General features: G+C 40.3%; 1 protein-coding gene across 1 annotated transcript in view; it reads left to right on the top strand.

Annotated features, from left to right (window-relative positions):
- Unc5c (unc-5 netrin receptor C) overlaps positions 1-27,800 on the top strand; it is a 258,667-nt gene that overhangs the window by 198,573 nt on the left and 32,294 nt on the right. The window contains exons 8-13 of the mRNA XM_013517438.1: positions 9,976-10,032; positions 12,065-12,256; positions 12,921-13,265; positions 16,298-16,385; positions 24,827-24,995; positions 27,508-27,741. Of these exons, the coding sequence (XP_013372892.1) occupies positions 9,976-10,032; positions 12,065-12,256; positions 12,921-13,265; positions 16,298-16,385; positions 24,827-24,995; positions 27,508-27,741 (1,085 nt within the window). The remainder of the gene's footprint in view (positions 1-9,975; positions 10,033-12,064; positions 12,257-12,920; positions 13,266-16,297; positions 16,386-24,826; positions 24,996-27,507; positions 27,742-27,800) is intronic.

The following is a 27,800-nucleotide window of genomic DNA, read 5'->3' as shown; positions in this document are numbered from 1 at the left end:
ATTATTCACAGATGACATGATACTCTACATAGAAGACCTAAAAACCCCACCAAAAGGCTCATGGATTTAATAACCAAATTCAGTAACATAGCTGGATACAAAGTTAACACTCAAAAATCAATAGCATTCCTGTACACGAGTAACAGACACACTGAGAAAGAAATTAGGGAAACTACACCTTTCACAATAACATCTAAAAAGATGAAATACTTAGGAATCAATCTAACCAAAGAAGTAAAAGATCTATACAGTGAAAATTATAGTACTCTGAAAAAAGAGATCAAAGAGGATATCAGAAAATGGAAAGATATTCCTTGCTCATGGATAGGAAGAACCAACATTGTGAAAATGGTCATACTCGCAAAATTGTTGTACAGATTCAATGCAATCCCAATTAAAATACCATTAGTATACCTCACAGATCTAGAGAAAACATTCCTAAAGTTCATCTGGAACCAGAAGAGGCCTAGAATAGCAAAAGCAATCTTGGGAACAAAGGAAAGACAGGAGGCATCACAATTCCTGACTTAAAAATTATATTACAAAGCAACTGTAATAAAATCAGCATGGTGCTGGCACAAAAACAGACATGAAGATCAATGGAACAGATTAGAAGATACAGATACAACTACAAACACACTCAGTCACCTTATCTTTCACAAAGGGGCCAAACATGTTCAATGGAAGGAAGATATCCTCTTTAATAAATGGTGCTGGAAAAACTGGCTTTCCACATGCTGAGGACTAAAATTAGACCCATGTCTTTTACCATGCACTATATTATTATTGTTGATAGACTGCATTCATAATTACAGAGAAAGATTAAAAATTAATAACTGGAACTTGCAATATTTATTTTTAAATGTCTAATTAATGGTTTTTACTATGTGATTGGAACATTCTTTTCAATTTCATTTCCTGTTATGAGTACATAACATGTATCAGACACTATTTTGCTCTTAGCTCTAATTTACAGACTTGCCATTAGACGTGATAGTTTCAAGAGTGTTTAATTTTCACTGAATAATTGATCAAAAGTCTTTAAAAATTATTTGCCAGCCTACTGATGACCTTGTAAGACATCTTAGAAATCTTTTTGAGATATGATGACAATTGAAATTTTTCATCTAAAGACTTTCAGGATCACTTATAGAAGTATTTAATACTTTAAAAATATAATAATGTTAAAAAATATAGTTAAGTGGAAAGCCCCATAATGTCAAATGTTAAAAGATATAGCTAAGTGGAAACTCTCATATTTTACTTGTGGGAATACAGAGTCTTTACAATTATTTGGGGAAGTAATTTGATGACATAAGTCAAGAGCTTTAAAATTGTTCAGACCCTTTGACTCAGTAATCCTATTTGAATGAACATACTTTAAATAATTAGTAACACTTAGAAAGATTATGCCAAATATATCTATAGTTTTTTATTTTTATTATTGTAAAAATGAAAAACCCAAAGATCATCATTAGGGTAGTGGTTACTCCCCTGAAGTGGAACATTATATAACCACTAAAATATTCACATTTTAACACAGAAAAGCAGAACATGGATTATATATGCACTTTGTCAAAAGTATGTTAGAGTAAACTTAGTGAAAAGACCATTGAAAGTTATGCATTTTGGGGGCTTCTAAGATTACAAGCCATTTTTCTCCTTTTCTATATGCTTTCTCCTCTACACATTCTTTATACCTAACATGCCATTAATCTTATAGCTGTAAATGGCATTTGGAAAGGGATGCTGAGTGTGAGCTTGAACAGCAGCATGATGTTGGAAGCCAGAATCTCCAAATTTCAGGTATAACAATATTGCTGACTTATCCTGAGAATCGAGTCCCACTGATTCAAATTAAATTACCAAAAACAATATTTAATAAAATACTCACAGAAAATTCTAGTAGTATAAACCCCGTGTGGCATGAGCTCCTTACATCCAGTAAATCAAGTATTTGCAAGACATGGGGATTTGGGATTGAGTTACACTTTTGCATTATTTCCCAGTTGCCTGTCATATACATATCATTCTGTCTTTGCAACCAAACTTAGACTCTTTGATACATCATATTTATTGTGTGATGTTGTGTAATTTCATTTGTGAAACAAGATCACAATCTTGGAATGATTTCAGAAGCCCTACTAAATTTTTAGACCATTCATACATACTAGCTCATATTTTAACCAGTTCTTACACACACATGTGCATATGCACACACACACTCCCAGCCATATCATTGGCCTTAAAGATGTAGCTCCTATAGTAGAGATCATTTTTTTTGGTGCTTTCAAATGGTCTCTTCCAGAGATCGGTGCTATTATGAGAGGATAATCAGAAACCAGCAGAATCACTTAGTGCCCCAGAAGTAAGATAAACATTTTTGGTTTATAGACATGTTGTTAATTCTTCTAAGGAAAATAAACTTTTAAAAAAATGAAAATCTTTTGGTACTTCAAATGGCATGGATCACATTGAAGAAGAAAGAGCAATGACTGGTGGTGGTTGTCAGTACAGAAACTAATGAAAATATATGTCTGACCAGTGAGGTAGGAGAAAGAAACTTAATATTCATAACAGATGTTACTGTTTTTACTTCATATACCACAGAATAAGTTATTTTAACCAGAAGGCTGTAGTGGAAGGTCAGCCACACTGTCCATCAAAATTTTCAGGCTACTTCATTATCGTCCCTAAAATAGTATGAAAAGAGAAACCCTTCTTTTTCACAGTGTAGTTTTGCAATAAGAATACACGAAATGATGGGAGAGGGAGTGAAAGGGGGAGAACAGGACCTAGGGAAGAAGATATGCAGGAAAAAAGAAAATCCTTGAGAAGTTTCCTAAAATATGCTAAGCCAATAAGTATATTTACATCTTAGAATAAAATTGTATTACTAAGACATGATAACTTTGAACTTTTATCATCTTTTAGTGAATTTGTCAGTCAGGCATGGTGGCACACATCTGTAATCCCAACACTCTGGGAGGCCGTGGCAGAAAGATTGCAAGTTTGAGCCCAGCTTGGACAACTTAGACAGTTAGGGAGACTATGTCTCAATGAAAGAAAATAAAGCGTTGCGGACTTGGCTCAGTGTGAAGGCCCTGGTTCAGTCCCTAGTACTGCAAAGACTGTGCCACACATGTGCCTTGGTTTAGAAATGAGAATTTATCTATATTTACAAATCCACTACATTAGATGATCACGTTCCTTTGATTATTCCTATGGATTTTCACTTTTAACCCCATTTTCACTTTGAAGTTGTAAACAGGCATATGTAAGAGTTCAAATCAGAATTCAGAATTATTCCTTCTTCCCGAAGAAGGCTTGTGCCATAGAAGACGTGTTTAAAATTGCAGTTTACAAACAAGAACTAGTGAAATTGTGTCTGCATCAGTGAACTTTCTGACTTTGAGAAATTAAAATGTTACGCATTCTTCAAATTCAGCACTTTCCACTCGTTAAAACATTTACACGTCGTACAGCTATTCCATTAATTCTCTCCAGAGGAGAAAGCAGAGCTCACTGCATGTGAATTCAGCATGGACACATTGCATATCAGGGCCCTTGGAATCCCAGGTGCATTTAACATGAGAGATCATTTAGCTTACAAATCGTCCTGTCTGGATTTTGGGATGATGTGTTTATAACTACCCACGGTAAGCATTCTGGAAAGTGCTAGTGAGTTCCCAGGGCAGTTCTTCTCAGTGCGGCAGTTTGATAGGAAAGCATAATTGTGTGTGTTAGACAGTGAATGCTTTTATCTGTAGTTGGAAGAAGCTGATGTCATAGCTGTGTTTGTGTAGATCTTGATACATGTAGTGTCCCAGCTGGCAAATAAATATTCTGTGCATGAATTGCCTGCCCAACACAGTGCTCGACAGTCTCTGGCATAATCAGTGTGGTTTGCTGTTTTTCCTTTCTGGTAAAACATTTTCCTGCTTTTGAAAGCAGGGATGTGGTTAGAAACTTGAGCCTATAGAAACCCGATGAACATCTATAGAGCCCAGGCAGGTTAGTGTGAGCAGACGAAAGCCAGGTCGTCAGTCCCAGGAAAGCTTTCAAGGGATCCAGAAAAGTACTGTTGTGCACACACGCAGCGCTGAACCAAAGTGCAGGCCCAAGGGCGCCAGCTAGATGTTCTTGTTTGCCTAAAACTCTACAGATAGGGTAGTGTGTTCTAAGATTCAGTCCCCTGACTGTAGTAATCTACATTATTTTGCTTTTGCTATAAGACATCTTTCCTACCTGAGGAGGATATAAGTATCATCACCTTTAATTTAGCTATGTATCATTCCCTGAAAGCACTGATGTGGGTGGAGTCTGCTGCCAGAAAACACTTGGGCAGCTGCCATGTTTGATTTTGCTGAACTGATCTGCTAAGTTGCAGGTATTTGCACTGCACCTACTGTGAGTCGGGAGGTAAGACTTCACATATGGGATGTCAGTAACCTGCCATTCACTTTGAGAAGGGTGTGGCTGGTGACTGTTAGGAGCAGGACTTGGACCAGCTTAGTGCAGCAGGGCCAGCTGTCCTGAGGGCTAGAGCTGCAGATTACTATGGCAAACTTGGGTGACTGACATCGGTGACAACCAAATGTTCTTCTCAATTTTTGTTGCCATGTCCTAGAATTTATGTATTCATTTATTTGCAGTTCCATAAGCCCCATCAATAAATAGACTCTCAGAAGGGTGGTAAATTACAATAAAGGACCCTTGATGGCTTTGACAGACCTGACCTTTGACATCATTAGTGCGGCCCTGATGGGTTTGCAAGATAAGAACTGACCTGAAAGGAAAAAAGAGAAGCCTCCAAGCAGGTTTATTTTGAATGGCCCTTGAGGTTTTAATAAGAACATTTGCATCCGAGAAGATTATAACTGGGGCAAGAAAAAGCCCACATTTTGGTTTACTGTAGCAACACAGCCAGGTCAAGGAGAGGGGAAAATCCATTGGGAACAAAGATTCTTGTAAAGATAGGATTATAAAATGGGAAAAGTCATGAAGTTCTCCAGTATATTTCAAGTTGATAAATATGACTGAAACTAACTGAATTCTTAGCTACTTAGAGGCTTAAATTTGTAGAGAATACAGTTAGTGCACTTATGAACTACAGTTGAGTGCGTATGTTATATGTATAATCTGCGTGCTCGGCCCTGTGTTGGATATGAATCAATGTCCCTTTTTTAAATACAGCATCCTCAAATCAACTTATATGTACTCAAGTCATAGAACCAACTCCATGTTGTAATATAGTAAGTATTTAAGGCAAGCAGGAACACTTTATAAAATCCTAGTTTTCCATTTTGGCTAGAGGTTTGGGGTTGGACAAGGCAAAGCTTGCACACCGTCCAGCATTACTGATGAGAAGGTTGAAGTCGAGTCTTCGTTGTATTTCAAACTACTGAGTAACTTTGAAAATATCACTTCCCACGTGTGGGGCTTGGTCTCCTCATCTGAAACGGTTGTACTAGCTGATCTCTGGAAAGGATGGGTCAGCAATTACAAGAGACTTGCAAACAAAAGGAGCCTGGCGCTCATGCTTACACTGTTGCTCCTGGCTCTGGGAGGCTGAGGGAGGCGGAAGGCAAGTTCGAGCTGAACTTGGGTAACTCAGCACGTGAGTAAGGCCTTGCCTCAAGAAAACACAAAGGGCCGGGGATCTAGCTCAATAAGGCCCTGTGTTCAATCCCCACAAATAAATAAATAAATAAAATGCCTGCTCCTGTTTTCTAACTGTTTATGCCTTTAAGTGAAACTTAGTTTCTCTTCACAGTCAAACCTCCAGTCCCTGCTCCCCCAGGTTAGGAAATCTCCTCTTTCACACATAAATTTCCTTTAAAAGTTTTTTGAAGAAGAACTTGCAAGGTATAAGCAGCTGCCCTATGGCCCACTCTGGACTGGCTCTCCGGATTGGCTGCTGCGCCCTTCCCTTCCTCAGACCCCAGGCTTATGTTTCTTCTCTCAGTCCAGGAGAGACGACCCTCATAGTTGTCATCTGCAGAGGCGCGCTTGTTCTAAACAATTCTTCCATGGCAAGACTGCTCTCCCAGTGCAGGGCACTCGGTGTGCTCGGCCCCCACTCACTAAATGCTAAAAACAACCCCAAATCATGTGACAATGACAGCATCGGCACCCCTCCTCCTTTCAAGGCACCTCCATTAACAGTAGTACCATTGCTGATTGAGAAACCTGTTAAACAGTGTCAATGTAAACTCTGGCCCTGAAAAGTTGTTTCTGAAACCTGTCTCTGTGTCTTTGCCAGAAGTGATGAAGGCCAAGCACAAACCTTTCAACAGAGAGGACGAAAGAGTACACAGTGCTTACGAGTCCATTGCTCATAGTTTCTCAGAAGAACTGAGCTCCCTGCCTCTGTAATAGCTGGGGAAACTGAAATTCAAACAAGTTTCCGAAGGTCACTCATTGAGTAATAGGCTGCATTGACTCTATAAATAGAATCATTAAGAAGCAAGCGTCTTAGTCCAGCTTAGCATGTGCACCATGATGTAATTGTTCATCATTTATTGATTACTTGCAATGGACCAGCACTTTACAAATCTCATTTATCCTTTCAACAGCTGTAGAAACAAGTATTGGTAGCCCTCACACATTTTAGAAAAGTGATGCTTAGAGAAGGGAAGTAGTTTGACCAAGCTCTCACAGCTAAAGTGGCCGAGCTGTGGGTCAAACTTAAGTTCATGGAGCTGACAAGCTCAAGTTCATGAGTGCTCAGTGCCTTGGCTGATAGCCTGGTGTTTTTCAGTCCACCTTCCTTTCAAGTGGCAGGAAAGGTGACTGCAGTCCCTAACTTCAAACCTCGTGATGGTAGTGACACTAAAAACAATTATTTTTCACTGTGTTCTGCAAGAGATGTTATTTTTCAATATTGCTAGGACAACTCTCAGCAGGGTCACCTCATTAGCTGAAGAAAATGTCCCCTGTTGTTCCAAAAGAGATGGATTAGATGGACAAGCATAAAAACAAACACTGGAAAGTGATTCTGTGCTCCCGTCGTTTAGGGGATGGAACAGTAATCCCGTTCTCTGAATCCCAGCAGTCTAAGCGATATTTTACTTCCAATTGCAGAAGTGTTTTGAAAGAGATGGAAAAGTTTTATAGAGTTGCCTTCCAAAACTCTTTATCAGTGTTTCCATAACAGTAAATTGGGGTGTTGAGCTATTAGTGAATACACTTATTACTGGTCTGCTTTAAATTTTCCCATGTAGGAAAGGAACAGTTTGGCTAGACTGGTCCTAATTGGCTATGAGGAATAACTAACAGTGAGTTTTTTTGTGTTTTTACTTTAGCACAACCTGGAATGTAAACACTTCATCAAGTATATTGATATACTCATTACTGGGCATCTCCCAAGCCAGAAATCATCATAAAATCCCACTTTGCATGTTTTGAAATTTATTTTCTATTTTTTTAAAAGTGCTTTTTTTTCAAAATTAGATTCAGTCACAGAACTAGCATTTTACTGGAATAAAATCAAAACTGCTCTATGAGCCATCAGGCCTACATGATTTGGGGGCTGCCCACCTCCCTGACCCCACTTTGCCCCACACATCCTGCTCCTCCCACTCTGCTCTTATATGAGGACGTTGGCACATTGAATCATTCCTGCCTCCTGATCTTTGCCTGGATGACTCCTCATCATAGCTGCTCAGCTCAAATTTTATCTGAGAAAAAACTCTTCCCTAATTCTGTGGGTTGGCCATCCTGATATCTCCAATAATACTACATTTTAAAATTTATATTTAAAAGGACTTGTTGAGTATTTTGAATTATCTGGTACTTTGTTTACTGACATTTTATGTGAAAATATAATGTAAGTGCCCTGGATGCAGGAAAGTGTCTCCCATGGCTAGAACAAAGCCTAGACTTCAATAGGGCTCAGGGTATTGGTTGAAAGAATGGGAAAGTGAATTCTGATTCTGTGGCTGTAATTAAATATGTCTCAGAAAAACAAATCTTATGACGCTCCAGTGGCACAATCAGTTAGTGCGCGGTACTTATAGAAAAACAAATCTTAGCCATATTTCAAAATATTGAGAAACTTTGAAAATACCACTTCTCACTTTTGGATAATCTAAATAAGAGGAAGCATAAATTAAAATCAAATTTACAAAATTCCTTCCCATTATTCTTTGCTCTGCCTGTCAAGAACAGGAATTCTACAGTGAGGATGGAATTTCAGCCCATGGTTTTTGCCTCTGGACAGAAGCGTCTCTTTCTAAGCTCTGCTCTTCTGCTTAATCACATAGGTCCACGTCCTTACCAAGATTTTCCAGGTGAACAGCAGAACATTTCCAAGTATCCCATTTCATGCTCCGTTTCTTGCTCTCTCTCTCTCTCTCAGCTGTAAAAATAAGTCTCTAACATTTCTCTCCTTCACGTCGCCGTTTCCAAAGGGTGGCATCCTTATCTGCTCTCCCGCTAACACTGAACTTGTTTTGTCATAAATCCTTGGGTTTCTAAAATAAAGCCTGTATGTGTCCCAGATGTCCTTTTACTGAGTTCACAGAATACAAATGGAAAAAGGTTATTACCAGACAGAGATGTTTAAAAATGAAAATCAAACCTAATACATGGACTCAGACAACCACGATAAGGAATATAATATTTATAAAACTGAGTAGAAGGTTGCAATCTTTGCTCTAAAATAAAGCATTAAAAATTAATTCAGAGCAAACCTATCTGTGCTGTAGCAAACCTCTCTTTCATTAAAGTAGCCCTGTGCGTCTCCCCAGAATTAGTTCCCCAAATAGGTAAATAGCTTGTAAGGACCAAATGTTCTGCAGGCTGCAGAACAGCTACCTGGGCCTGATTCAGAGTTGCTTTTACTGGAAAAGGCTTAAAGACCTTTCATTTTTGAGCCCATTAATTGTCATTTTTGCAGTCTTCCTATATTTTTTCCCCTAAGTATTATTAGGATGTTTGCTTTGTGTTCCCCCTCATTTGATTAATCTGAATGGCACTACATTATTTGATTAATTCACACTCTGCACAATTTTAACCCCTGGGGAACTGTGGGTGCCAGTTATAAGTTACACGTGAAATGTGCTCCCAGATTTTATTTCAAAAACTTTGTTTTTCCCTTTTTAAGTGTTTTCTCTTGTCTTCATCCACATCGTATTATTAGCATTATTAGTATTGTTTCCTACTTCAGAACACACTAGCAAGAAAACTTACAGTATCACTTCTTTGTTTTCACTTCAGATGAGGTTATTATTTTTGTCCAGTTTACAGCATTCTTCTGAATCCCTAAAATAAATAACCTTATGCCCTCTCGCCCCTATTGATTTTTGAATGATTTCGAATAAAAAACATCCAGTTTCCATTGCACTGACAAACTGCTCAGCCCCTTGGGCAATCCTTATTGGATTCCTATGAAATGAAAGGGACAAGAAACAACAGAAAATCCAAAAAGTGGATTTGAACAGGAGGGGGCGGGGAAAGGTGGTCGCAGCTCAGCGCAGTAAATGGGTATTTAACCTTTGACCAGTGATGACAGGTCTTCTTTATTTCTATTAGCCCAAGAGCAAGCTGTTATGATTAAATAAGAAAGAAAAAACTGTTTAGAATCTTGCCGAGTATGTCCTGGGAATTAAAGCATATGGCAGGGATAAGGAAAAAAGATTTTCCTTATGCTAATGACCCTTGATGTCTGAAATAAATTAGATCCATTAGAGTTTATGCTCAATAAAAGAAAGACTTTAAGCACTCCAAAGTTAGTGACTCGAGACCAGTTTTTGCTCTGAAATTCAATCTGCCTACTTATTAATTCTTAGTGAGGCTCCAGCGTAGACAGGGATACAAAAAAATCATAACTCTGTACTGAACCAGAATGTTAAAGGGCCACACGTTTCTTTCCCTTTTCTTTTAATTAAACCATTTTTCATGCTTCCCATTTTGTTTCCTGCATTAATTTGATTTTGTTCCCATTTTTGTTTCATTTTTTTTCTTTTCAAGGTTTCATTTATCCTATTTCAACTGAACAGAGAACCCAGAATGAATATGGATTTTCTTGTAAGTTTGATGTCTGGATTTTATGTTGCTGAATAATCATTTAACATTATTGCCCCCAGTTTCAGTTTGCCTTTCTTTGGATCACAGATGTGTACACAGAAAATAGGAGCCTAATATATTCTAACATGAAAAACAAATTAGATTTCCAATGCTGGAGAGAGAAAGGGTCATTCCAAGCCTCTGCCAGCTTTCCAGTCCATCAGTCTACCATTTAAAGCTTGAGCCCAGGAACTCAGAAAACATTCATGAAATTTGCTGATGGAAATAAAGGGCAGGGTTCAAATGCTGAAAAGGAAAAGGTTGAGAAAATGCATATATCTTGTGCTAGAAATCATGGATGTTGAATAAGTAATTATGGCCTGCGGAAGTAAAACATTAGGAATTTACATATAATGTTCTGACCGGACTTTAGAATTCTGTGGCAGAACCTCAAGTAAAACCCAGCAGTAGCAAAGAGAGTCAGCCCTTGGAAAACCATACTCTCACAACCAAGAGTATTTGGGATGTCACTATCTTCTGGAAAAAATAAACCGATGTTGACTTCATTAATGGGAAAGTGGATATTTTCAAAACTTTGGGAAGGACAATATTTTTTAAAAGAACCACAATCCTTTCACAATACATTTAAACACAATGTGCTGAAAGAGATGAAGCAATTTCCAACAGGAAATTCGTTTATACTTCCAGCCTGTGGAAGCCACCATGACATCAGCCTGTGAATTATCACATGTGCCAATGGCAACTAAAACAATGAGTTATTTCCTCAAATCAACCAGGTGACTGTGAGACTAAAGAGAGAGGGCATGGGTTCTTCACATTTTAGGTCACAGGACCTATGCATTTGAAAATTCTCCCTACCCAAAAATACTTATGCATATAAAATTGACCATAAAATTTGAGGTGGTTCTTGACCACCTGAAGAACCAAAGTGACCCTCTCTCTTGCAAAGAGCAGAGTAGCTTTGGTTATCTTTGCCAAAGTCTTTTGTGGGTCAGAGAATATGGCAGGCAGAGGCTTACTGCTGGCAAAGTGGTTCTGCGAGGGTTTAATTTTGTCACTGATATTTTTAATTACCAGTTCTCTTGCCTTTTCCTGTTGGATCAAAGCATGCTCCATGCCACCAAGGAAACAGGCAGCATTTATAGAAATTCTTTCCTTCTTTTACCCAGAAATAGGCCCACAGTGGACTACACCATGTGTTGGTCAAAGCTCACTCAGCTTCTGGGGTAATCTGACTTTTTTGGTTACTGATCCAGGCCTTTACCTGCCATAGTATATTCTACACTCTAGAGCTATCAGTATTCCAGGAACGAGAAGCTCAAATGTAACTCTCTCACAAGGGCCCATAAAAAGCTCAATGTCCTTCGAGGTGATATTGTGTCTGTACCAAAAGTCTGGACTTTGAGAACATCATGGCCTTAACCTCTGACCCCCAACCTGGGCCATCAGAAAGCACACCTCTTTGGTCCAGTGTTTGCTGTTAGTATTTGCTTTGCTTAGTTACACTGTTCCCACCCACCCGTGCACTGAGTTAGGAGAAAGCAAGAAGAGAGGTAGGGAAAGTAATTTTATGACCTGGAATGATACTTAGGAAAATATTCTGGTTCAATAAATATATGGACTGAGAACATGCCATGTATTTCTAATGGTGTTTATGTTTTTTAAATAACTATCAGTGAATTAAAAAACTGTTCTAAACTTTTTCACCTGAAAGGAGTAATAAATTTATTTTTTCTCTGTGGGTTGGGATGGTTTTAGCTCTGATTTCTTTATATGCTGTAATAAATGGTCTGTTATGCTGCCCAATTATAAGATAGATTAGTGGGTGGATTGATGCAGAGTGAGAAAGAAAAAGAAATCAGAGATAATTTTCCACTGAAAGGCCACAGTCATTTTATATAGCTTTCGAAATAGATTTGAAATTAACCTATAAAAAAGGCAATAAACGTCTGAAAAAATTATAGCAATACATATGTGCACTGTGGGAAATTTCTATAAGTAGTTGGTCCAATGTTTCTTTCTTCCCCTCTAGCTGCTCCTGACTCAGATGACGTGGCTCTCTATGTCGGGATCGTGATCGCAGTGCTAGTGTGCCTGGCGATCTCTGTTGTCGTGGCCCTGTTCGTGTATCGCAAGAATCACCGGGACTTTGAGTCCGATATTATTGACTCTTCAGCACTCAATGGGGGCTTCCAGCCTGTGAACATCAAGGCAGCCAGACAAGGTCAGTAGGCATTCCGCTCCGCAGCCTGCTCCTTGTGTGAGCAGTTTCCCTGTCCTCAAAACTGGTGACATTTGCATCATCCAGTTCAGCTAGAATGTAAGCTCAATGAAGACAGCAGTTTTCATTGACTTCTCTCATTACTGGGTTGGTGTCAGTCCACAAAACAAATTGGAACGGACCAGGTTATCCCTTTCTGACAGTGTTCTCTGTCCTACTTTTTAACTTCCATCTTTGAGAAAGGCATCAATTTATTGACTGACTCCCTGGGTTCTTTGTCCTCCTTTTCTGACAAGTTGTCTTGTATCGCTTTAAATGCAGTGGTTTACAGATGAACCAAATCCAGTACAGACAAGGGAAACTCTTACCAAACAGTGACCTCCTTGTGGGGCTTAGTGTCCAATACTATCTGCTGAAATAGCTCAATAACTTCAATGTGATGAGGAGCTTCCAAGCTAAACACAGAATGAGCTGGGCCACTTGAAAATGTCCCATAATAATACAGCTGCTGGTCACCTGTCTGCCATGATTTTAGCAGAGCCTAGTCTCCACACCTCCAGTATTAGCTGAGTGCTTTGCTTTTGGTTCAGAGTGGGTGGGGAGTCTGACTAATGCAGGTCTCCTGAGTGGAGAACTCAGATGGAATTCTTTTCTCTTTCTGACTCAGACCTCCTGGCGGTGCCCCCAGACCTCACATCAGCGGCCGCCATGTACAGGGGACCTGTCTACGCCCTGCATGATGTCTCTGACAAAATCCCAATGACCAATTCTCCAATTCTCGATCCACTGCCCAACCTGAAAATCAAAGTGTACAATACCTCGGGCGCTGTCACTCCCCAAGATGACCTCTCTGAGTTTACGTCCAAGCTGTCCCCCCAGATGACACAGTCTTTGCTGGAGAATGAGGCTCTCAACCTGAAGAACCAGAGCCTCGCCAGGCAGACGGATCCATCCTGTACAGCATTTGGCACCTTCAACTCCCTCGGGGGTCACCTGATTGTCCCCAACTCAGGTAATCATGGAGGTTCAAATGACGCAGCTTGAAACTGTACTCTTTGTGCTCAGTCTTGTTTTCATTAGACCTAAAAAGTTACGCACAGCCTATCTAAGCCGAATCTGCTTTCAGCATAAATCAAATATTTCTTCAGACAAAATCAGCAAAGCCATTTATCTTTCCCAACCAATTCTGCAAACACTTCCTCTAGAAATATTTTATTCACAACTTTCAGCTGAGCTATAGTTTAGAACTGTCATTGACCTTCTTTTTCTAGTAGAACTTCCAAAGGCACCATCAAGCCAGGGGCCCTAGCTGCAGTCCCTATACCTTAAAATGACGATTAATTAGAAAACATAAGGATTGGTCCAGTTTCAGTTTACTAAAGGAAGAAAAGTTCTGAATATTAGTTTTCAGATGATCAGACACATCAAAATAAACTTAGTATCTTCATTCATTAACTTCACTCCAGAGTTTTTATCCATAAGGTATTTATAAAACATTCACTCAAGGGGCTGGGGATTTAGCTCAGCGGCACAGCACCTGCCTGGCAAGCGCAAGGTCATGAGTTTGATTCCTGGTACCAGAAAAAAAAAAAAAAATTCACTCAGACCTCTGATATACCCAGCTATAATCCCCACCCCATAGATGTCCTTTTCAGGTATTATTTAGTTTGTAGCTTGCTATGTAGTTTTATTTGCACCTAGAGATAAAGCCATGTAGAGGTCTTTCATGGTGAGCTTCATGTAGTGACTGGCAATGTTGGGGTAAAGATCAGTAATCATTCATCAATAGTAGCAATGGGCGTGCAGTCTTGGGTCATTAGAGGGCTAATAGCTTCCTTTCTGAATCTACCTTCGTTCTTTTGGGCAAAGCTGTGAATTTTTAAATACAGTAATGGAAAGCAACTTCGTCAACCTAATGTGTTAATGTCATAGCAAAAAAATACAGTGAAATAATATACAGACCATGGATCTCCAGGCCTGAATATGAAACCTTCACTGGTTTTTTTGTTTTTGTTTTTGTTTTTTTGGTACCAGGAGCCGAACTCATGACCTTGTGCTTGCCAGGCAGGCTCTTTGCCGCTGAGCTATGTCCCCCGCCCCATGGTTCTTATTCAGTCCCTCAGTTCAAGCCTGGGAAGCATTTCACCCCACACCTTTAAAAAGATAGTTTAATAAAATTGGAATATTAAACAGAATTCCATTTTTCCTTTTTCTGTACATTTTTACACAGGTAAACTTGTAAAACTTCACCTTTTTCTCATTAATTCTTGAGCTATGCTATTTGCATGTTTTTAAAATCGTGACATGGAAGTATACTTATAATAGTGCACCAAATGACTACATCAAACATTCTGTTGTTCTTCCATTAAACGCTGTAATTATTTCTAAGGCACTTCTTTTCCCTGTGGTACTCAGGGCAGTCTGCTTTTCCTTTCTCTTTTCTACACCAGCCACTTTTTCATATGTGGTATTATAAGGGTTTCTTAAGTGAAAGAAAGGAAGCAAACATGTTTCAAATTCTTAATACGGAAGAGGCACAGTGGCGATCAACTACACTATTTCACTTACAAGAGTAACAAGAGTTACCAGTGTATGCGAAGCATTATTCTTTTTACACCTGTGATGTGTTCATCCCTTTAACAAAGATGAAGGTACATTTCATGATTCCACAGTGGGAAAAATCCTGCTGAGTCTCGGCGGCCTCATGCGTGGTCTCCCTGCTCCCACTACGTGCTCTCCCTAGACCATTTGGAAGGGGAACTCGATATTTCACTTCCCACAGCACCACAGCCCTAGGGCTACCTTCCTTCTCCAGAAGGCCCAGCCTCCGTGTCCTCGAACAGCTCTGTGAGGACCTGTGAGCAGCACCTCCCCTTATCTCTCCATTTTTCCATTCTTGAGCTCGCTCAACATAGTCAGGCAAGTGTTCTTGCTGCATCCCGCTCACTCAGCATATTCCACTTTCTTGCTGATTGTGTTATATGTTTCTCAGGACAAGAAACATGTCAGAAACAGGAAACATATCCTTTACTTCTTGGCATGCATGGCAGTGCCGAGCACAGTGCTCACAGTCATTTTTATTACTCTGGATTTCTATGGCACTGGATTCAACTGAATTCCATGGGAATAAAATGGTGGAGCAAACATCTTCAGAGTGCTGGCCACCCGAGTCACTCCTTGTGACAGTGACCAGTAATGCACGCCAGTGGTTGTTACAGAGTGGGTCCCAAACTACCATCCGGGCATCACCTGGCAACTTATTAGGACAACAAATTTTCCCACTCACCCCCAGACCTTCTGAATCAGGGACTCTGGGTCAGACTTCCACAAGCCCTGCAGGTGCTCCTGATGAAAACTCAGGTTTTCAAACACTGCTGTTAGGCAGTTAGCATAGAGTGCAGCTCCGTCTCTGTGCCATCCTAAAGCATGCCAATTAGTGACTAAGTAGTAACCAACTAAAATGAGACTATCAGCTGTTAACTTCCTAGAAGTCTGGGTTATAAAAGCAGCTCCTCACCAGTTCGTATTCTATTGCAGAATAACAGTGATGCTAACCTGGTATTTCAGAAATAAAGTTGTTTGTTTTTTGTTTGTTTGTTTGTTTGTTTTTTGATAGGCTGGAGTTAGCGTTTCCCTAACTCTGTGAATCCTGTGGGGATTTTTTTTTGTAATTAGAAACAATGCATCATTATAGCTGTTTGAAATTTTAATAGCAGTTTTTGGTTTCCCCCTTGTTTTACAAGGAAAACAACAGTGGAACCATCTGTCTTGTTCCTTAAATAAAACAAGAGTTTAAAAAATTACCTCATTCCTTTAAGTAATTCCATAACAGCCCAGAGCAAGCTGTGGTAACAAGTAAGGCCCAGGAGGAAGGACGGCAGGGCAGCTATGAATATTTACATGTCTTTAGAGAAAACAAGGCAGGCTTAGGGTTACATGCTCACAGAAAAGTCATCTCATTCCCTGTGGCTGCTGCAAAGGCATTCCCAAAGTTTCCTTTTGATTCATAGGTCTTACAAGGCTGCTTTTCTCTTTGCTGTTCAGGAGTGAGCTTGCTGATTCCTGCGGGGGCCATTCCCCAAGGGAGAGTCTACGAAATGTACGTGACGGTGCACAGGAAAGAAACGATGAGGTAAATATGTTTGCTCTGATGCACTTGACGGTCTAAATGTCTGACTTGGAGAACTGTACACTAGAAATAAGCACATATTTTTAAAATATACAGGGACTGACATTTTTTCCCTAGGAGTATAAAAGGTCAAGTTTTATTTCTCTTTATCTTCGACACTTCAGACACTTTTGCAGATCTTTAGCATGAATGGAATGACAAAGACTCTGTTTCTGAATAGACATGTGGTCATTTTAGGGAGCAAAAAACAGCCCAAATCCACAGACTGTCCAGAGAGATATGTGGATCAACACAGACCTTGACTATCTGTGGCCTGGCTCAAGAATCTAGCCTGTTCCCATTACAAGGTTAAAGGTCAGAGGAATTGGACACCTCTCAACCCCTGCCCTGCTCCTCCTGCTTCAGTCCAGCCCAGGCTCTTACCCACAGATTCTTCCTTCTGTAATTCTCCGGGCGGAATTGTTGCCAACTTCCTGCTTATGTTTAGCACTTACCAGTTCCATAGTGAGGCCTTTCAAAATGGGCCTACAGTTGATTAAAACTAGATCAGCTCAAAAGGCTCTGTTTTAACTGTGTCATAATCAGAAAGATGAAGTTATTTTAAGTAAAAAATAACGAGGCATTTAAAAGTCCTAAATTCAGTTTTCTGTTTGGTCTCTGACAAGTCGTAGGCTTCTTTCCTGATTAGTTCCCACATCAAGTGTGCATGCATGTGGTGAACACTGCTTCAGAAGTGTGACTGCTGAGTGCTTCTGAAGAACGCTGAGGTCTTCAAATAAAAGACACTGTGGACATGGAGATCCTCATCCAGTACTGGTCCTTGCCTTCTCTGAGGGGAAAGGCATTGCTCCCCCTCCCTGAGCACAGAGTACAAAGCGTGAGGGGCAAATGTAGAACTGGGTTATCATTATCGTGCATTATTCCTTTTCCCTTTCCTGCTCTCATCCTCAGAAAAGCATCCATTTTTAGTCTTGTTCTTCGTAGCTGAAAAGCTCTTTTATCACGCACTCAGGTAGAGATATTGGTATTTATAATTGGTGTGACCCAGAACATTTTTTCCTTAGGTGTTGTACTTTCACCTACACAAACAATAGCAAGACTAAGAGAATAACAAAATTCCTTAAGCATTATTCATACCTTAAACTTGAACAATCGAGAATCACTAACAGGCTTGTATTTACACACATCAAATATTCATTTTTTTTCACTTCCAATGCAAAGCAACTTTCACAGACCCTCAGAGCTCCCCAAATTTTTAGCAGGAGAAAAGATTAGCAGACTTACAGAGCTCTTTATTTTATTTTATTTTTGTCTAGAGTCAAGGTTAGCATTGAATCCACCTATCCATCAAGGCCTTTGCCAACAAGGACATTTAGTTTATTTTATTCATTTATTTATCTTTGGACATTTAGTTTAAAGAGAAGCGGGCATTGCCTTGTGCTTTTTGTGGAGCAGGGAGGCGCTCATGGTGTCCTGCTTTCCTGGAATGGTCAGGGTCTGCGGCTCAAGATGCAGCCTTCAGAGTGTGCGATCGAAACGGAGGGCTGTGCCACAGCTCCACGCGCATAGTGCAATTGGCTTCCTAACCAGGATAATTGCACTTTCAGATGAAGGAAAGAAATAACAGTAAATTGATAAAGCTAGACACTTGCGTTTTTAGGTTCCACTGCCTTTGACTAGGAAGCAAAGGAAATGATAAATCGCTTCTTGATCTGCCTACCACCTGAAGCCAGGTGCCCAGGGCGGTGCTGTATTGAATTTGGTGTGCATCAAAGAACTTCTGTTTATAAAAATGAAGCTGGAGAAAGCTTGAGATCTCTAAAGGAAATATGTACCCAAGACCATAACACAAGGAACAAACACAAGACACAACAGACTCACCTAAATAAGAAGTCCTATCTCCACTAATTGTCTGTTGTGAACTACCTTTCTTATAAAGGTACATTTTTCTGAAGCACAAAGGCAAGAATGTGCTTTAGAGTTTGGAAATAATACAAAGTATTATCACCATTTATTCAGCATATTCTTCAATTCATTTATTCCTCAGTGCACCTCTGGAAGTTTGGATGAGCTCCACTTTAACAGTAAAGAAAGTAGGGCTAAGAAAATTAATGCACATAGTCAGGATTTCACAGCTAATGACTGAGGGAGGCAGAATTCAAACTCAGGTGCGCCTGACTCCAAGGCTTCTCTGGGTGGCAATCACCATCTCCTGCTGTGCAGACCAAGCCCCCATTTTCTCACTATTGTGCGTTTTGGACACACAGTTTATTGTTACTAGAGCCCTTTCCAATCTTCACAGGATTGGAGATGACACACCTTTTCTGGGAGAGCACAGGATGAGCATGTCAAGAGACATGGGTGTTACTTCAAGGCATTTGTAGGAAAATTCTGAGCAATTTCCTCCTCTCTGATTCTTCTCATTGTGTCCAAAACTGGGTATGTTTCCAGCTGGATGTCACCCAACAGTGACAATGTCACGTCATCTGCTGATGTGAATCAGCTAAAAGGAGGCATGAACTTAATTATACAAGGCATCGTGAGTGACAAGAGACCTCCTCATTCCTGGCCAGGCTCTCAGAGAAACCCCAGGGTAGCGCATAAGTAGCCCAGCTAAGCTGGAGGCGGGATGGGGCGCTTTCACCAGAGGGTTTCTTGCTCTGCTTCCTTGTCTCTGCAGACATATTCCCATGCAGGTTTGGGTGTGGTGAGAAACGAAACAGAATCAGACAGAACAAGGCAGATAGCAAAGGCCATGGCACACACACAGTGCCTAGCCTAGAGTGGCTAGTCAGTGACCATTTCTGAATGAAAGAATGAATATTTGTAAGGATAAATGAATCAAGCACAGTTTAAGAGTATCTCCAAACTCAAAGGTAAAGAGGTCTTCAAGATAGAGGAGGTAGCTGGCAGTGATGACACTGAAAAATATAAAGACAGAGGAAGAACAATAAAAAGTGTTGGATTTGTCAACTACAGGACATCAGTAGCCTTTGGGAAATTTTTATTGATGAAATTCTTCTTGATACAGCTAAGGTGAAAATTAATGATAAAATAAACTATAGTACAGATCTACTACATAGAAATAATGAAGCACATGTAACACATATTAGGATAAAGTAGAAAGCTAAAATGTCCTTAGGTATGTAACTGTATAGGAGATGTTTTTGTTTAACATGTTATTGTTTGGAATTTTGTAAGATAGTAGTTGACATTTCTCAGTGAAGCTCAGAGATATTTCCCCTTTTAAGTAGACATTCCTTTATTATTCATGAGTCCCAAGTTCCTTGGTTTGAAGAAGTCCCTATAAAAAAACTAAAGAGGCCAGAGCCCAGGTATATGTATGTAAATCTCATTCTCTCCTGATTCTAAGCCCTGTTTAGAAGTAGGATTTATTGAAAACCTACTTACAAAGAAGTGCTTCAAAATGGTTTATAAAAACAGGTTCCTTTTGATTGGAAGGGAAAAATTTAAACTTGTTTGAAAAAGAAAATGGAAAAAATAAGTTTATAAAAGATAAGGTGAAATCAAGTGAGCAATTAGAATGTGAAATGTTTGGTGTGACTCCCGGCATATTTTCCGGCAACAGATCATGAACTGACTCTTTCAGACTTGCAAAAGGGAGGTGGGGGAAGTTCGAGGAGCCACATTTTTATGAGGGAAAAAAATATGCCCAGAAAAGACTCGGTTGTTCTTATTTGCTTCTTATGAAGAGGACATTTTGTTAATATAAATTAACAACATTTTTAAAATAAAAATTACAGTGAGTTTCACCTGCTGGTATCCCTCGATGGAATTAGATTGTGTAAGGCCCAAGTGTACATTCAGTACAATAGTGCTGCAGGAGCACAATTCCATTCTATCCAGAGCACAATGCTCAGCTGCTCAGCTCAGTCCCGGGACAGACTTTGCTGTCTGGGTAAATGGTGGCATGCCCTTCAGAGTGGATTCCGTAAATATTTTTTTTGCTCAATTGAGCTTTTGATAGGCAGTGAGTCAGATATTCCCTGTCAAGTACCTAGAGTGCAAATATCTCAAGTTGCCAGTTATGTGGGACGGCATGTGCTGTAAAAGGCAGCTGAGACTAGGGTGGGGCTGTCCTGGGGGATCCGACAGAAGACATGCGCATCCACAGAAGGCATCCCATGTCACAGAAGGCACTGCAGAGCCAGATGGAGGCATATTCTCTTCAAAGGGTTTTGTTCTGTCAAAACAGCTACAAAGGCCCTAACCGAAACCCATGAAAGGCCATGGTGTAGAAGAAGCTAAATGACTTGTGACTGGAATCTAGCTTTGCTGATGACCAGCTCTGCATCCTTAGGCAAGTGTGTTAGGATCGCCAGATTTCAGTTTCCTCCTCTGGGAAAGAGGTGATGTGAATGCTTCCCCCACTGCCTTACAGGTATGCCACGAGCAACAAATACTTACATGGAGGTTTTGTAAATTATGGATTTTGGGGTGGAAGTTCCCTCACTGATAACAACAAACAAAGAATGACAGAATATCTCTGACAGGAAATAAGCTCTTCACAGGCTTTGTCCTGGAGAACTCAGAAGCCATCTAGCATTTACCATGATGTTGTGCTTGTTGGACTTTGAAAAGCCATTAAAATTTGGATCATTGTTCATTGCTGAATTTCTACTAAATTCTTCTATAGCTAATTTTTATCTGTGTTCATTTCTGTATTAAAGACAATATTTGCAGATTGTTTGGAAGCTTAGATAATGGAGATGTACAGAAAAATCTTTTGCAAAAATATGAATCAGACTCATTTATTTTGACTATTGTTTTACATATTTTTAATATCCTCTTATACTAAAAATAAGGAAATGTGGATTTAGAAACTGACCTTTCGTTTCATAGTTATGAAAAATCTTACCTAAATCAATCCTTCTACTTATGCTTGGAAATGCTTCCAATTTTATGCTATTTCTCTCATCTTAGAAGTATATAAGAGATTCTTTTTTCTGTTTTTCACCCCTGTTAAGAATTGATCTTCAGCAATTTCATATTGATTACATTCTGGCACCTCACTGGGTTCATAAATTCTTTTGACACTGTCTCCCCTCCTATCTCCCCACTGCCCTTGCTATCCCTGCTTCAAGAGTGGTGCCCCTCAATACTGCATGCCAGGGGTGAGCTGGAGACCTGCAGTCTGACAGCAGCCCCACCCCGCAGGGAGTCTTCTCTTTTCTGCTCCAGAGCCCGGCCACCTGACTTTCAGCACTGGCTGCTAACCACCAGACTGCAAGACAGATGTTTCCAATCCCCAAGATTGCAAGGGCCACTTGAAATGTATTCCACTTTAGTCTCCTTCCTTAAAAGTTTAATGCTAACTTCTCAAAGTACACTTGTGCCTAAAAGGTAATAGTAGTGCTCAGGAAAATGCAATCACTGTCATTTTTTTTTTTCCTCTCCTGGCAGGAAAAGTAGAATTAGGGAATAATGAAGTCACTGCTTCAGGCAGATAGTGTACTATTAACCATGACACAGTGAAAGCAAAACTTCATTCATGTTGGAAGAGCATGAATTTCAGACCAGATAGAGGAGGATAAACTAGGTTAAGGGGAAATGAAAACCAGGGTAGTAAAGTGGCTAGTCATGAGGTTTCAAGTTGCTACTGAGAACATGATGATCCCGAAACAGAAGTACATTTCCAAGTACCTAGAAAACTTCAGATTTAATAAAGGAGACTCTGTTGTTAGTCATAGTGAATGGAGACGATATTAAAAGACCAAAAGTAGGGAAAGCTTCTTTGGGGTTTCAAATAGGAAGCCCACTGGCTGGTGAGATAGTAATGCAGAGCTAGAAAAGCACCAGTGAGAGCCTGGGTATCACCAGGATGATAAACACCAAGCTCCACTTCAGTCTTTAGAACTGATCATTGTTGATCAGGAAAGCCCTAGGGTTTCACCTTGCTTGCCAGCTCTCCGCTTAGCTACTGGTTTTACGGCTGCCGACAGAGGACATGTCTCTTGGGTCAGAGACAAAGGACAGTTATTAGTCACAGCAGTAGCACTACCCAGAGTAGCATCATTTTTGTGGTAGTTTCCTGAGACTGAGTTCTCAAAAGGCGACACAAAGAGGGTCAGATGACATCTATGCATTTCAGTAAAGGCCTCTGCCCTAGGGAACCTGAGTCTTTGTGTGCTGAGAAGTAGACCTGCTGCCAGTTACTCCAAAGGCTGAGACTGACTTTATCTTCCAAGGCAACTGCTGTATAAGCAGCCTTGAACAGACAGTCAGAACATGCGGCCACATGAGAAATCAGGGAGAACTGTCTTCCAGCAGTGATAAAGATATTAATAGTTGCTATCATTTGCTGAGTGTTGAGTTAGGGTAGGCCATAGGTGCAAACTAACTTGTAGAGGATGTAATAAATAATAAACTACAATGCTAAAGAAAAATCAGTTGCAAGTGGGCACTGCAATTATGACAAAGTTGGTATATTCTTTCTTAATACGCATGTGAATAAGACACTAAGATGTCACCTGGATAGTGTACAATGGGTTTATGTTTAGTAGAACTAAACAACTCAAAAATAATGGCATTAGATGGGAAAGAAGTTTTAAGCACTGTTCTTGACAAGCTGTCTGTTCTTGCCTCACCCTTGCACCATGATGTTATCAGGGATTATAACAGGAGCATAAAAGGCAGGCATATCCGATTTATGGAGGATAACCACTACTTGGAGGGAAGGCAAGTATTAAGAAATTTACCCTGAACTTCCTGGAATTAAGGTAAAATTAAAAAGCTAGATGTAAATGTGCATACCTAGATTCAAAAGTTGCCATTACAGGCAGAACTACCTGGACTTAGCCTATCTTTCATGTTCAGAATATTTCAAATAGTTAGCTTTACCAAATTACTTGACCTCCTTGCATCTTCCTTGCCTTATTTTATAAAGGAGATATTTCACCATACTATCCACAACTTCTCTAACTGGTGCCTGCTAAATAATATTTTATTAGTCATGACTTGATTGCAAATAATCTCATGCAGCAATTTTGTGAGTCATGAATATACTACACATTCCAAATCAAAGGAAAAAGTATTCTCCTATAGTGTCTACTTGCATACTGGGTTCATTTCAAGATGCCCAAATTTAATTAGGGCATTGAAAAATGAGAAACTTCCACATGAAAATGAGAGATCTGAAAACCATGCTGTGCCAGGTGATATAGAAAAAGAAGTCAAGATGTTTGGTCTGTAATAAAGAAGATTTTAGAGATTTCATAACACTATCCAAATAAACGAAGTGGGCCAGAAAGCAGGTCAAAAAAGTATGTGAAGAGAAGTTTTAAGGAAGGCAGGTTGTCTTCTTGCCAGCTAAGGCTATTTTGTAAATTTGAGTGGATAATGGGGAGGCTCTTTGTAGCCAGGGACTGTAATTGAGGACATATCTAAGAAGCACTAATCAGACCCCAGTGTGTTGTAGCAAGGCTCTTGCTCTGGATGGAAGCCCAGCCCCATGACCCCCAAGGGCCCTTGTCAGTCTGAAGCCAGCTATCCTGCAAGGTACCTTGGATAGGGTCCTTGAGAAATACAAGTTTTAGTTCCAGCACTAACCAGCCTGTGTGAGTCAGGAGTTTCTTGGATAGGGTCCTTGAGAAATACGGGTTTTAGTTCCAGCACTAACCAACCTGTGTGAGTCAGGAGTTTCAGGCAATCTGCCCAACACTTTTGGGATGACTGCCTCACTTATTAACTGATGGGTTGGATCAATTTATCCACTTTCTTTTAGTTAATTTTTTTTTAAGTGAAAAGAATAAAAGGAGTTTTTAAAAATATACAAGAAAATAAGGAATTTGGATTTTTGAGGTTCTCTCTGCCCAGATTCTCTGAGTATGAAATATATAAGTCAAGAGATCTCATTTTGTTTCACGTGTTATAGAAATACAGTTCTATATTCTTTTGGTCATATTTAAAAGAATAAATCTGCTAACCTAGACTGAATTATTCCCACAAGTCATTTGGACTAAGTTTAGCTCTAGGGTGTCCTCATTCTGAAGTGATTTTTTTAAAAGTATTTTTCAGTGAGGTCCTAAAAACACAAAAGTATTTAAAACCCTGTGAGACCAATGGCAAGTATTAGCAGAAAAGCTGGTTATGTAACTTCATAAGAACTCGGTTCTTTCTCATTCTATTCGGAAAGTATCCTTCATGAATTCAGAGGAAGCTCCAAAGGCAGACCTATGTCTGAGGAAAGCAGATCAAAGAGATTCATTGTTATCATAGAGACCTCTGGTCCTGCAGGATCAAAGTCTTGGTATAAAGTGCATGTCTTCCCATTTATTTCTGCCTCAGCCCCCACCCTCAAAAAGAGCTCCAAGAGAAAATGATTTGAACTGTTTGTACAACGTTAGATCTCAGCTCTCAGTGAGTACATAACACGTCAGCTTTCTATGCCATGTCACTGAGACGGTTCCCTGCTCTCCCACTAGGCCACCCATGGAAGATGGTCAGACACTGCTGACCCCCGTGGTGAGCTGTGGACCCCCTGGAGCCCTGCTGACCCGCCCAGTTGTCCTCACCCTACATCACTGCGCAGACCCCAACACGGAGGACTGGAAGATCCAGCTCAAGAACCAGGCAACACAGGGCCAGTGGGAGGTGAGGGGCTTCTGGGCAGATAGAGGTGGGGTCCAGTGGAGGACTCATCGGAGGCCTTTACCTCTACAGCCAGACCTGGGGTGACTGTAGGTCCCACACCCCGGGAGAGGTGGGCAGACAGTCTGTTTCCTAAGTGCTTTATCTTTTGATTGACAGGCATGAAGAAAAAGATGGTCAAGCAAGAACTCACTCAGGGAAAATATACTCAAAAGTTTCAGACAAGTCCCTTCTGGAATATAGATACTATTTATTGGGAAGGGAGAGTTAGGAAGTTAGTTAGTCAGTTTGCAAGTAGAGAAACATTGCAGACAAATGGTTAGGAAGCAGTTCCTGTGAATTAGACTTAGGAACTTAACCTGGGAGAACAGAAAGGCCACGTGTCCAAAGTGCCACTAGAACGAGAACAGTCAGTGGCCCCTTGTCCCTGTATGGCTGTCACCAACATGTTAAGACCATGCATTAATGGGTTCTGTTCCTTACTTCAGAATTCTGCACTCAATACGTATATTGCAGGAATATGTCCATCAAGTAATATGAAGTAATTACAAAAACTATCATATGAATATAAATTTACATGAAAGTTTATACATGTAAAATCTGAAACTATATAGAGTATACATTATATATTTTCTAATTACTTATATTTTTCTTTTAGCAAAGAAATTTCTAAAGATATACATGAAAATTTAAACTCATAATATCTTAGGAAAATGTAAAGTTAGCTGAGTAGCAGGGCACCCTGGCATTAACCAGATTTTCCTTTCTGAGAACATCTGTTCCTCATGGCCATGTAAGGGGATCATTCCTTGCTGGAAGACCTAAAATCTAGATTATCTTTAAACTGAGTTACAACCAGACTTAACCAGATTCTACTTTAATTTCACTTAAGCTGTAAACTGTTCACATTAAAAAAAAAATCCAAAGCCTTATATTCAGTGACCTGGAAGTATGTGCAAGGTTCTCTGCCTGATACCCTAAGACTCTGGGGTTGAATAATAATAAGTAAAATGCTATCATAAACTAGAGATTCAAAGTTCTGGGGTGCGGCCACCCTGTTCTTGGCTGTATCTTCTTGGAGTCTCCATAACAAGCCTTTATGTGACCCTGAGGTTTGCCTTGTCCTAGTGGACAGCTCAGCTTCTTTGCAGGTGTCCTTCTGGGGCTGCAATAAACTCAGAGGCACTAAGCTTCTTTCTGTGTTTTCCTCCTTAGTGTGAGCTTTCAGCTGAACCTTGGGATACGGGTTCAGCTGAAAAACTGAGTTCACCCATACTGTTAGCGAATAAACCACCGCCTGAGCTAGCTACTTCTTTCATAGCTCTGCCCACGCCTGGAGACTGTGCTTTTTTTTTTTTTTTTTTTCCAAAAAGTCGTGGCTGGATGCTCACCTTGCACCAGGCCCGCGAGCTGCAATGGACAGCAGAGGAGACGTGGCTGCTGCGGCACAGAGATTAAACAGCCTGTGCAGAGAGTGAATCATGCTCGTGTGTGTGTACACTGTCTCCCCGATGTGAAATTATATTTTAAATCTGAATTAATGAAAAGTTGGAAGATTTTGCATAAACATCTGATCTCCCAGCTTCTTGTGGGAAATGCAAGGTCTCGCCCTCCTCCAGGCTGAGCAGGAGGCTCTTCGGAGAGGCAGGGCCTCTGCCCCGGGCTGCCACGCCTAGTCCCATGCTGCCCAACTGCTTCCCGGTTTTAGTTCCAGATCCTCTAGCAGGTAGTGAAGCTGGAGCTTTGGCCATGGTTTTATGGATTCTTCGCTTGCTCTTTCTGATTATTTATACATGATTTGTATTTATGTGGTTTGAGCCAGTTGGACAAATCAAACCTGATGGAATTAGTAACCTTTGTTTACCCTTCACTTCCACTTATTTTTGACATATATTTTAAAGCTTGAGAGTAGACTGATGGATTACATGAAGAAAGAGAAATGTACAGTAAAGACACAGAACTTACCATATCGTGCCTTTTGTAGAGTTGGCAAGCAAGATTATTCAGGAAGAGCAGTGTATTGCTTTGAGAAGTAACTGGCTGGTGAATTTTGGAGAACACACTAGTACAGCACCATAACGCCTTAATTTCTCTAATTCTCTTCAAATATGTGGATTTTTAGGGGGAAAGTGCTATCCTATAATACCACCAGAATAAAATATATCTTTTAAATTAAATAAGAAATGTAGAAATTAAAACTTTAAATCCTCAGGAACAGATAATAAGCTCAGTACATTAAAAAAAGGATAATTTATAAATGTTTAACTTTTCATGTAAGTTCTTGGATGATCAAGAGACACTAAATGGCATTGCATAAAGAACATTGTCAGTATGTAGGCAGTTATGGAAAGGGAATTAATGATTCAGGTTGGAAACAGAAGTATCCTAAAGTCTCAGAAAGGTATGAGAGCAGGACAATAGAACTCGGGAGAAGAGATCCTGCTCTAGCCGCACGTCCATGGCGGCCAGTGCGTGCTTGGTGGCTCAGTCCTGCTCTTGCCCTCTGATCCCCTAGGATGTGGTGGTGGTCGGAGAGGAAAACTTCACCACGCCCTGCTACATTCAGCTGGACGCAGAGGCCTGCCACGTCCTCATAGAGAACCTCAGCACCTATGCCCTGGTCGGCCAGGCCACCACCAAAGCAGCCGCGAAGCGCCTGAAGCTGGCCATCTTTGGTCCCCTGTGCTGCTCCTCGCTGGAGTACAGCATCCGAGTCTACTGTCTGGATGACACCCAGGACTCCTTGAAGGTAAGTGGCTCCCATCGGACCCAGCTCTGTACCTTCCCGTGGAAGTCAGCACCAGGCAT

This window comes from Chinchilla lanigera, unplaced genomic scaffold (genome assembly GCF_000276665.1).
Source record: "Chinchilla lanigera isolate Chin_1 unplaced genomic scaffold, ChiLan1.0 scaffold00004, whole genome shotgun sequence".
In the NCBI taxonomy this organism is placed as follows: Eukaryota; Metazoa; Chordata; class Mammalia; order Rodentia; family Chinchillidae; genus Chinchilla; species Chinchilla lanigera.
Note: the sequence above shows the minus strand (reverse complement) of the source record. Positions and strands in the feature narration are given on the sequence as shown.